At 39.3% G+C, this 12,159-nt stretch overlaps 1 protein-coding gene across 1 annotated transcript in view; it reads right to left on the bottom strand.

The window, feature by feature from the left end:
- LOC124544791 (ATP-dependent RNA helicase DDX55) overlaps positions 1-12,159 on the bottom strand; it is a 35,699-nt gene that overhangs the window by 4,707 nt on the left and 18,833 nt on the right. The window contains exons 6-7 of the mRNA XM_047123473.1: positions 9,141-9,232; positions 8,825-9,030 (exon numbers count right to left, since the gene is read on the bottom strand). Of these exons, the coding sequence (XP_046979429.1) occupies positions 8,825-9,030; positions 9,141-9,232 (298 nt within the window). The remainder of the gene's footprint in view (positions 1-8,824; positions 9,031-9,140; positions 9,233-12,159) is intronic.

Raw genomic sequence — 12,159 nt, forward strand, 5'->3', positions numbered from 1 at the left:
TACCAGAAAGCACTAAATGGTTGGATGTCCATGAATCTTCGCAGAACGTGGGGTTGGAGGTTTATCTGCTCTGTAAAGTAAGATAGATGTTGACCTGTGGCATCTCTGTTGAAAGGGCACAATACTAATGTACGTACAAGTGTTTCAGAGTACACCGTTCATTGTACATTGTTGGACATGGAGCTCCACAGCAGGCCATCCCTATGGCATTGTCATTTAAGATTGCGTGGGCACAGGGCCATCAGGATTCAAACGTTGATCAATGGAGATGTATCAGCTCTTCAGATGAATCACATTTTTGCTACACTAGGTTGATGGTCATCTCCACAAATGCCGTCATTGATGTGAACTTTTTGCTGTCGAAACATGCAGCTCACCATGGACACAGGCTAGACAGAGCAGTATTATACTACAGGAGACATTCTACTGCACATTCTTGGGATCTGTGATAGTAATCAAAGACATGCTGACAGCTGTGAATCACAAGCATCCCTTCATGCTTGATGTCCTCCCCGACAGCGATATCTTTCAGCAGTATAGCTGTCCATGTCTCAGAGCCACAACCATGCTACAGTGGTTTGAGGAGCATTATAGTGAACTCACGTAGATGTCTTGGTGACCAAATTTACCTGATGTAAGTACTATGGAACCTGTCTGGATTGCCATCAGGCGCCATCACCACATACGCAACTCAGTGGCCCATTATTTATGCAAATTACATAATCTTTACACAGAAATCTAATGCCACATATCTTCACAAACCTACCCACAAACTGTCAGATACCTGATATGCAGAATCTGTGATGTATTTAGTTCCAAAGATGGACAAAGAAGCTACTAAGTGTGTGATCATAAAATTTTGGCTCATCAGTGTACAGGAAATAATTTTTCTCTAGCTCCATTTGCAAGTGGAAAAGGAGAGAGTATGGTATACAGTATCCTCTGCCATTCCCTATAAGTGGCTTGTGGAGCATGTATGTATGAATGTATGTAGGTAGAGGTATGTGTAGAAATTCAGAGGTATATTTATATCTGATAGGAATCCAAGTCTTATAACCGTTACAAACCCCGCAGTGCTTTCCCTTTCATTCTGCTGTTGTGTAACATGTCCCTATACTTCACTTCTAAATCTTCCAGACTCATTTCAACTCTCAGTGGTTTCCACAGTGATACTGCAAGTTATACTGTTTTCAGCACACAATGCTTCTTGATTTTTGAAACAATACATACTCAGAACATTCAATGAGACTTCACTTTTGAACTTTTTAAATGAGAGAAAAATTCCTGCTGACACCTGATCTTTTCTGGTGCTATGTCTGTAGTTGAGAATGAAGAGTGTCCCATGACACACTCATATTTCCCACTTATTCACAAACAGCTTGAAAAATATAAAGTTCTCTGGGTGCAAACTAAGTTAAACGCATGTATACCACACACAACTACGAAAAGCTTTGCACAGTAAGGTGCATCTGTACTTTTGCCCAGCAGGAACGAAAAGACTACAAACCTCTTCATTTCTTCGTGAGCTGTTTCTCTTATGTCTGCAGCCATGTCCAGGATTTGGCATGATAATTGGCTTTAAAAGAAACTCTTTCAATTGTCTCAAGTTCCCTTTGAGAAAAATATATTGTACTTGTTGCCAGATACGCAAAGTAGGAAGCTCTGAGATATTTAGTGATTCATGGAACGTATATTGGAAAGACAGATTAGGCGCCATACGAGTGAGAGTGTTCATTGTAGTTGGCAGAATTATTGTCTCTATTGAGATCAACTTTGAGTGTGACAGTGAAGTTACCTGTATGCGTACAACAGGTCTAGGTGAAATCAAGTTAATTGGTGAATGTTTTTATCAGCCACCAATTTCCACTGTGACAGTTTTAGAGTCATTCAAGGAAAGCCGATGGTCAGTGCCACAGAAGTATCCATATCATGCAACATTAGTTGGAGGTGACTTCACCTTACCAAATATATAGATTCACTGCAGGTGGCACAGGCAGACAATCTTCTGTAGCATTTTGAACACATTCTCTAAAAACTGCCTTGAACAACTAGTTAAACAATCCAAACAAAATGGTAATGTTTCACACCTTGTGCCTACAAAAAGGACTGACCTTATTAACAGTGTCAGCAGAGAAAATGATTAGTGATCATGATGTCATTACAGTGATGATGTTTACTAAAATTAATAAATTCAACAAGAAGGCCAGAAAAATCAGATAAGCAGTTATTAACATCCCACTTGGACAATGAATGGGCATTATTTAGCTCCAGTATGATGGATACTGAGGAATTATGGGCAATTTAAACAGATTATAAATCACGCCCTGGAGACGTGCAAAGATTAAGAATGGAAAGACCCTCCGTGGTTTAATAACCAAATTCGGAAAATGCTGAGGAAACAGATTGTTCCATTCTTGGTAAAAAAAAAAAAAAAAAGCCCGAAAATGTTGACAGGCAAAAGTTAGTAGAAACGCATGTGTCCATAAGATCAATGTGGGAAGCATACAACTTCCACCATCACACCTTAGTGAAAGATCTTGCTGAGAACCTGAGAAAACTTGGTCACATGCAAAATCCTAAGCGGGTCGAAGGCTTCCAACCAGTCACTTGTTGACTAGTCTGGGTTACAATAGAAGAAAGCAAAAGGAAAGCTGAAGCTTTAAATTTCATGTTTAAGAAATCGTTCAAGCAGGTGGGTCGTACAAACATACCATCGTTTGACTGTCATACAGACTTCCACAATGAGTACACAGAAACTGGCAGCCATGCCATACAGAAGCAACCGAAAGAAAGAGTTGAAAACAAAAAAGATGCTAGGTCCTGATGGAATCCTAATTTGGTTTTACAGACAGTACTCTGCAGTATCTGGGACCAATGACCTCGCAGTTTGGTCCCCTCCCCCAAATAAATTGAAACAATCTGCAGTATCAGACCCTTAATTAGCCTGCATTTATCACGAATCTCTTGCCAAGCAAAAAGTTCTGAGAAATTGGAAAATATGTTGGCGACTCCCGTTTATAAGAAAGGTAAAAGAGCTGACCCGTATAATTACACACCAATACCCTTAACATCAGTTTGCTGCTGATTCCTTGAACACATTCTGAGTTTGAATACAAAAATTCCTTCTGTAACAAATCAGAATGCATTTAGAAACCACTGCTCACGTGAAACTCAGCTTGCCTTTTTCTGACATGATATCCTACAAACTTTCGGTGGTGCTGGTGGTGGTGGTGGTGGTGGTGGTGGTGGTGGTGGTGGTGGTGGTGGGGGGGGGGGGGGGGGGAGCAACAGGCAGATACAATATTCCTCGATTCCCTGTAAGCATTCGAGATGATGTCCTACTTCAGACTGCTGACAAATATCTGAGCACACAGTTTAGATTCCCAGATATAAGAGTGGCTCAAAGACTTTTTAAATAATAGAACTCAATACGTGGTACTCGATGGCGACTATTCATCAGAGACAGGGGTGTTGGTGGGAGTGCCCCAAGGAAGTGGATAGGGCTGCTTTTATTCTCTATATACATAACTGACCTAATGGACAGTGTGAACAGCAATTTACCCCTGCCTGCTTATGATGCTGTGGTGTATGGGATGGTGTTATTATTGAGTGACTGTAGGAATACACAAAATGACATGGGCAAAATTTCTAGTTGGTGTGATGAATGTCAGCTTACTAAGTGTAGAAAACTGTAACATTCGGATACAGCATTAGCACCTTGAGCAATTGGTTAGAAAACCAACTCGAGAAGGGAACATATTAGATATCTTAGTTACAAATCGACCTGATCTTTTTGAGGAAGTTAATCTAGCAGAAGGTACTAGCATCCATAACATCATTGTGGCTTCTATGTCAGTGGAAGCAGGAAAAAAAAAAAAAAAAAAAAGTGTTTTCTTGTTTGGGAAAGCAAATAAAAGTGTCATTAATGAATATCTTCATAGCCAGCTCCGAGCATTCACTGGGAGACACAAAGATATTGAGCATCTTTGGTCAGAATTTAAAGGTATTGTCCACCATGTGCTATAGAAGTATGTGCCTAGCAGAAATATGGGGGAGGGAAAGGATCCACCATGGTGCAAAAAATATATTAGGAAGTTGCTGAGAAAGCAGAGAATTTTGCACAGTCATTTTAAATGTAGTCACTGCCCTGCTGACAAACAGAAATTATGCGAAATGAAAGTAGCTGTCAAAAGATCAATGAGAGATTCTTTTAACGAATTTGAAAGCAATATTTTATCTGCAGATTCTAAAAATAGCTCCAAAAAATTTTGGTCGTTCGTAAAATCTATGAAAGCTACAAATAATTCAATACCTTCTCTTGCTGACAGTAAGGGTAATGTAATGGATAATGATAAACAAAAGGCTGAAATTCTAAACCTAGCTTTCAAAAACTCATTTACAGTAGAAGACTGCAGCACCATTCTCCCTTTCAATTATCAAACAAACGCAAGGATGGCTGACATAGTGTTTAGTGTATCTGAGATTGTAAAACACTAAAGATCCTTAGATGACAGGAAGGCATCTAGCCCAGACAGTATCCCTGTAAGATTATATGTTGACTAGATGCACATAATTACTGGCCAATTTCACTGAAATCGACTTGTTGTATAGTCATGGAACATATTTTGTGTTCAGACATAATGACCTTTCTAGACTCTAAGAAGCTCATATGCAGAAACCAGTATGGTTTTAGGAAACAGCAGTCATGTGAGACACAGCTGGCCTTTTTGTGCATGACAGACAACGGGCTCTAGATACCGGCTCCCAGGTTGATGCCATATTTCTCGACTTCTGAAAGGCGTTCGACTCAGTTCTGCACTGTCAGTTGCTCCAAAAAGTGTGCACTTACGGTCTATCCGATGACATATGCGATTGGATAGAAAGTTTTCTAATAGACAGAGAGAAGTATGTCATCCTGAATGGGGTGACTTCAACAGAAACAAGCGTAACTTCAGATGTGCCACAGGGAAGCGTAATAGGACTGCTGCTTTTTACAATTTAAATAAACAATCTGGTTGATGGTATTGACAGCTGTATCAGACTGTTTGCCGATGATGTTGCAGTCTACAGGAAAGTAGTATCACACAAAAGTTGTGAATAAATCAATGAGGATTTGCAGAAAATAAATGCTTGGTGTAATGACTGGAAGCTATCTCTCAATTTTAATAAGTGCAACCTTCTGCATATAACAAGGCGAAAATCCCCATTAATGTATGAGTACAAAATAAATGCCCAGTCTTGGAAGTGGTAACATCTGTCAAGTATCTGGGTGTGACTGTTTGAAATGATCTCAAATGGAATGATCAGATTACACAAGTGACAGGCAAGGCAAACTCTAGATTGCGGTTTATTGGCAGAATCCTGAAGCGATGCAGTCCTTCAACAAAGGAAATGGCTTACAACACGTTAGTTCGTCCAGTCTTAGAGTACTGTTTGTCTATATGGGACCCTTACTAGTTGGGTCTGCTTCTAGAGATTGAGAAGGTCCAAAGAAGAGCAGCAAGATTCGTGAGTGGTACATTTCGCCATTACAAATCTCATAGAGAGTTTGAAGTGGGACACACTTGCAGATAGACAAAGCGCTAAACAGAAGGGACTGCTCACTAAATTCTGAAATCCGATCTTCACCGAGGATGTAGAGCATATATTATTACCACCAACTTTCAAATCACGCAATGAGTACCATTTAAAGATAAGGGAAATTAGAGCTCGTACTGAGGCATTCAGACAGTCATTTTTCCCTTGCGTGATCCCCAAGTGGAACAGAGGGGGCGGGGATATGACTTTGGCGCAAATTGCAAATTGTGCCCTCTGCCACACACTGCTTGGTGACTAGCGGAGCATATATGTAGATGTAGGTGACACAGTCACTTCGTTTAAATATCTAGGCATAATGTTGCAATGGAATACGAAATTGAATAAGTCAACATATTTATGCCAATGACATCAAGTGTTTCTGGAATAGCACTGACGTAATATAACACCCATAAGTGTAAGAGCAAGGTGATTATTTGAAGATAAATCTGGAGAACATGTCTTCTAAAACTCATCAAGTTTAAAACAGTTCAGTAGAAGCCATGGTGGAGATCTACTCAAACTCTGGCATGAAACCCTGCAGTTCTCTAAAAGACTGATGTATGCATGGATACTAAAAGGCTTCACTACTTTCAGTCACTTAACTACTTGCAGCGACTTAATCAAATTGAGGAATGAGCAACAGTATGGAGTACAGATGTTTGTAGCACAGATATTGTCTTATAGGTTTGCTGCACCATGATGAGTCACTGCCTGATGTTAAGTGGCAGCTCAGTGAAATTAGCACAGAGGCCTGGATAGGGCTGGTCCTTAATGCCCCTGTAGCCACCTAATCCCCTCATGGGGCACCACGTTCAACATTTCTGAATAGGTCAGTCTTACAGATCCAAACACCATGCACGCACAAAGCAAGCTAGAATCACATGAAGACACTCTAAAATTATAGCATGAAGGATCTACCGGCTCTCCATGAACTACAAAATGCTTTTTACAGTATCCACTATCTTTAGGGACCATGCTTTCATGTTCCAAAAGAGTGACAACCAGTTAAGCATAAAATCAGATATGACCATATGAGAAGGACTAAGACCATACTAAATAACAAAAACAGCCAGAAGCATTATGGGACTCAATGCATATACAGTTTTTATCCAAACATGACTAACCTTTTTCTGATTTTTGTGGTCCAGAAATGCACCTGCAGCTTGTACTCAGGGGCAAGGCCTAAGGGAGTTCCAAAAAGTGCTGCTAGAAGCCACCATAGCAGTTATTTCGTCACAGATTCTGTTGTGTTAGTGTTCCGAGTGCTGAATGTTAAACATGTTTATCATGAGGAAAATTCAAATTTAATATTGTTCATCTTCAAATTTAACAGTTTTCCAAATATTCATAGCAAAAATAAATCTCTCTACATACATACCATCAAAATCGATGTTTTTAAGAAACTTGTAGAAGTTGGTAAGCGTAGTAAGTACATTTCAATAGTTCCAGCTCTGTTCATAAGCTGTAAGTACATGTCGATGTGAGTCTGCACAAACTACTCATAACGTGACACTTGGTGCAACTGCAGATGGGAGCAAGAGCAAAGGCATTTGTTATGTACAGCTGTTTTTATCAGCCACTGTGCAGACTGTGAACTTTGTTTGTGCTGTCAGTACATTTGGCCATTTCTCAATGCTACCAATACTGATGATGTAACCATAATAAGTATTTACTGTCTTCATTTATGCCCTGTTGAAAGAACCATCCTGGCATTTGCATTAACAGATTTGGGGAAATGACAGAAAACCTTAATCAGGCTGGCTGAATGGGAATTTCAACTGCTGTCCTCCCAAATGGGAGGCCAATGTGCTAAGCACTGTGCCACCTGACTCAAGAGATGTTTCTTGACAAGGCAAAACGATATGCACACTCAGTGCCAAAGAAAACAAAGCTGGAAATTACTGCTGTCTCAAGTGGGAACAGAGAAATTGAAACTTAATGGTCCATCAAGACATATACAAATGAGTCAGCATTTGAGGTTCTGGTTCATCCAAGCAATACATTGTCCTCAGTTCCCATGGGGTAGCACTCACACATTATGATGCTTTGTTGTTGGGTACATTTCCAGGGAGATTGGGATGGAATTTAAACAGACAAGATTATAATGTCTTTTAATGGCATTCACAAAAATGTATGAGTGGTTTGCTGAATTTGAAAATGGTGATTTGTTGGTTAATGACAACCTTGTTCTGGATGTCCATCAACTGCCTGAACTGAAAAAAATTGAGAGCATGTGCTCAAAGACCATTGACAATTATTTGAAAGTTTTAAGAAGATTGCACAATAGTGTTCATCAAAGACAGGAGACTGGCTCTTCCACCATAACACACCTGCACACACAGCTATCTCTGTTACATAGTTTTTGGCTAAAAATGGCATAGTTTCATGGCAACACACACCTTAATTGCCTAACTTGGCTCCATGTAACTTTTTCTTATTTTCACACATGAAAAGAGGCATGAAAGGACACCGATTTGACAACACTAAAGAGGTCAAGAAAAAAATGAGGGAGGAGCTGTCAGCCATTCCCAAAAACGACTACAAAAAATGTTTCGAACAGTGGAAGCACTGGTGGTGCAAATGTATTAGTTGTAATGGAGAATATTTTGAAGGGGATAAGGTTATTTTGTAAACAATTTGAAAATGTATAGCTTTTAAAAAATAATAGCTTTGTTTCTGTGTATCCCCTAGCATAAAATTATAGTGTGTATTCCATGTGTGTTCACTTTTATGGATGAATCTACTCATTATATGATTTTCAATTATTCTGCACAAATTATGAACAAGAACTGAGTAATTAATTTCCTTCCTATGGCACCAATTTTTTTGGGTGTAGGCATACTCTTGTTAGCATCTCAAATGTTTAAACAGAGTTCATTAGCAAGCCTCACTAATTCACGATATGTTAATGAGAAGGAAGAGTTTTGATGTACTGTCTCTAAGCCTCATGTGGCCTGGTTAAACAGACAGAATAAAATTGCAAAACAAGCAATACATACAAGACCAACAATACATTTTTAAGCTTATCAGTATAAAAGAGTTAATATCAAATGAGTGTATACTAGATATAAGGATACACTGAACTACTTCAAAAATGCAAAATTGTCAGTTCTTTATTATTATTACATAAATATCAAATTTTTCTTATGAGAAACAGTAGATTAGTCTCTACAGGGAATGAACTCAACTGAGTGCCAGCACTGTAGTTAGTGAACTGATGTAAAATCTGAGGAAAATTTAAAAATACCTTCTGGTTTCTTAATATAAAATCCACATAGGCATCTTCTGTAGGCATCAGCATCACTATCGCAGAGCCCTCATTTCCAATTCTTGCAGTTCTTCCACAACGATGAACAAAAGCCGCAGCAGAAGATGGTGGGTCATACTGAATCACCCAGTGGACATCTGGTATGTCAACACCTCTGGCCATTACATCTGTGCACGCTAAAATTCCTTCAGTATGAGAGAACAAATTGCCATAATTAATCTTGATTACTTGTATCTGAAAATACATTAAATGTAAAACAAATGAGAAGCAAAGATGAAGTAAAATCTTGGTTCACCTGAGTCAGAGTTCCGAAAATTGGTAAACACTTTGCCTCTTGCGTGCTTCATTTTCCCATGTATACTGAACACTTTGAAATCTTTTAGTAACCTGAAATCATGTCACAAAGGAATTCATGAAATTTATTGGTTGTCATCGGTGTTCAGCAAACAGGACAATAATGTTAAAAGACAACTGAACTATCATATGCCAAAACCAGCATTTATACATGTATTTGATGTTATTTGATTAACAACAATCAAAATTCTGCAGTACATCATTTGCAATGGACACCCATTTAATGCTCAGGTTAAAGCCACACTGACCAAATGCAAGGATGCAGCTGATGGCTTGAGTATAAGCTGCCATTCCATATTAGTGTCATATAGACTGTCTGACCTACCACTGTGCTTAGCAACAATCTTCAGATGTTATTTGTACTCTCACTGCTCTTTCTGTTGACAATGAGAAGGTTGACTGAAAAGTCCTCGGTCTCACCCAGAGATCACAACACTACTCGTGTGATTTTTCCTCCTCATGTCGGTACAGATGTTAGTGAATGTTGCATAAAATTGCAAGTCATTCCAGGTTGAACACTGACCAAAAGTCATTTGCAGTTTGTACATGTGCATGGTGGCTCTTCACTTTCAATTTCCACTTAAAGAAATGGGTGGTTTAAATGTGGCCATGAAAGCATCCAAGATGATCCACATGAAGGACGTCCAAAAAGTGTAAGCACACTAAAAATCATCAAGAAAGTGCATCATATGATTTAGGAAGATCAGTGTACAAAGGTGTGTAAAACTGCTACATGCTAGGAATATCAAAGGAATGTGTTGGTCACATTATGCACCAGGTATTAAACATGAGAAAGCTTTACGCAAGATGTGTGCTGTGTGTGCTCACTGTGGATCACAAAACGTATTCACAAGACACTTTCCGAAAAATACTTGGTGCATTTTAAGAAAAACAGAAGTGACTTTTTGCATCATTATATGGCAGTGGATGAAACATGGATTCATTACTACACATCATAACCCAAACAGCAGTCTATACAGTGGATAGAAGCTGGTTCTCCAGTTCCGAAAATGCCTAGGAAAGTGCAATCGGTGGGGAATATCATGGCATACATGTTTTGGGATGTGAAAGGAACTGTATTGAATGACTATCTCGAGAAAGGTAAAACCATAACTGGAGAATACTACCCTCAATTTCTAACAAAACTGGATTCAAGTATCTGTGAAAACAGACCCAGCTTAAAGACGAATAAAAATCACCTTCCACCAGGACAATGCACCTACCTGCAGAAGTATCTTGGCAACAGGGAAACTGACGCACTAGCATCCACACTATTCCTTGGATTTGAGTCCCTCAGACTTCCATCCATTTTCAAAACTGAAGAAATTCCTTGCTGGTCAGCACTTTTCATCCAATAAAGAAGCCATTGTCGCTGTAGATGGCTACTTTGCAGCACTTTCAGAGAACTACAGAGTGACTATAATGGCACTGGAAAACCACTGGATAAATGTATTGATATTAGAGGAGATTATGCTGGAAAAAAACTTCTTTGAAAGCATAAATAGTCATTTTCACTATCAGGCTGTGAACATCTCAGACCACCATTATAAGGATGTAGTACATAAACTTTTGTTTGTTTCTAGTGCAATACTTTGACACTACGTATACCATTTTGCGAAGACTACTGCTGTATTTGCATTGTGTGAAACATACTGCACTGAGATCACTTCGTAAGTCTTCTTAACATCTTCCCCCCCTCCGCTGTTATTAATCATCATGATAACAGTTACGGTAAGCTTGAACTACTTGTCCTCTGCACGTCTCAATACTGTATACTGAGAAACTCAGCTCACTCTGTTCCTCCATGAGGTCCACTGTAAGTAAACAAGAGAGCTCAGGCTGATACTGCTTTCCTTGACTTCAAAAAGGCACCTGACATCGTTCCGCACTGCCATCTAGTGAAAAAAGTACAAGTTTACTGAGAATCAGACCAGATATGTAACTGGATACTGGACTTCCTTGCAGATAGAACTCAATGTGCCACTCATAATGTAACAAAATTGACAGATGTAAAGATAATTTTCAGAGTATCCCAAGACTGTCACTGCTTACAATGTATATAAATGACCTCGCAGGATCTGTTCAACTATCAAGAGTGACCTTAAGTGGAATGACCACATTAGACAAATAGTTGGAAAAGACGACGCCAGACAGACTCATAGGAAGAATCTAAAGGAGATGTACCACAGCCACAAAACTAGTGGCTTACACAGAGTTTGTTTGACCAACTATTGAGTACTGGCAGAAATGAAGCTGTGAAGACGGGTCATGAGTTGTGCTTGGGTAGCTCAGTTGGCAGAGCACTTTCCGCGCAAGGCGAAGGTCCCGAGTTCAAGTCTCGGTCCGGTACACAGTTTTAATCTGCCAGGAAGTTTCATATCAGGGCACACTCAGTGAAAATCTCATTCTGGAACTATTAAGTATTGTTTATCAATCTGGGACCTTTAACAGGTAGGACTCATAGAAGAGATAAAGAAGATCCAATGAAGAGTGGCACAATTCATCATGGGATTGTTTAGTTGGCAAGAGAGTGTTACAGAGATGCCCAACAAACCCCAGTGGAAGACACTAAAAAAGTGGTGTTGTGGATTACAGAGAGCTTTGCTATTGAAATTTCGAGAGTACTTTCTGGGAAGGGTCGGACAACATATTACTTCTTCCCACGTATCTTTCGTGAAATGACTACAATGAAAAAATTCAAGAAATTAGAGCTAATACACAGGCTTACCAACAGTCATTCTTCCCACATGGCATTCACCAGTGGAACAGAAAAAAGGAGATCAGTTAGTGGTATCAGAAGTATCCTCCGTCACACACTGTTATTTGGCTTGTGGAGTATGAAGAAGGTTACAGCTGACTAAAAATGGAGATTAAGTAAATTTACTGCTTCCATTTATCTTGAAAACACATTGTCTTTCTCAAGCACGTACACATGTATGCAACACAAACACACACACACA

This window comes from Schistocerca americana, chromosome 8 (genome assembly GCF_021461395.2).
Source record: "Schistocerca americana isolate TAMUIC-IGC-003095 chromosome 8, iqSchAmer2.1, whole genome shotgun sequence".
Classification (NCBI taxonomy): Eukaryota; Metazoa; Arthropoda; class Insecta; order Orthoptera; family Acrididae; genus Schistocerca; species Schistocerca americana.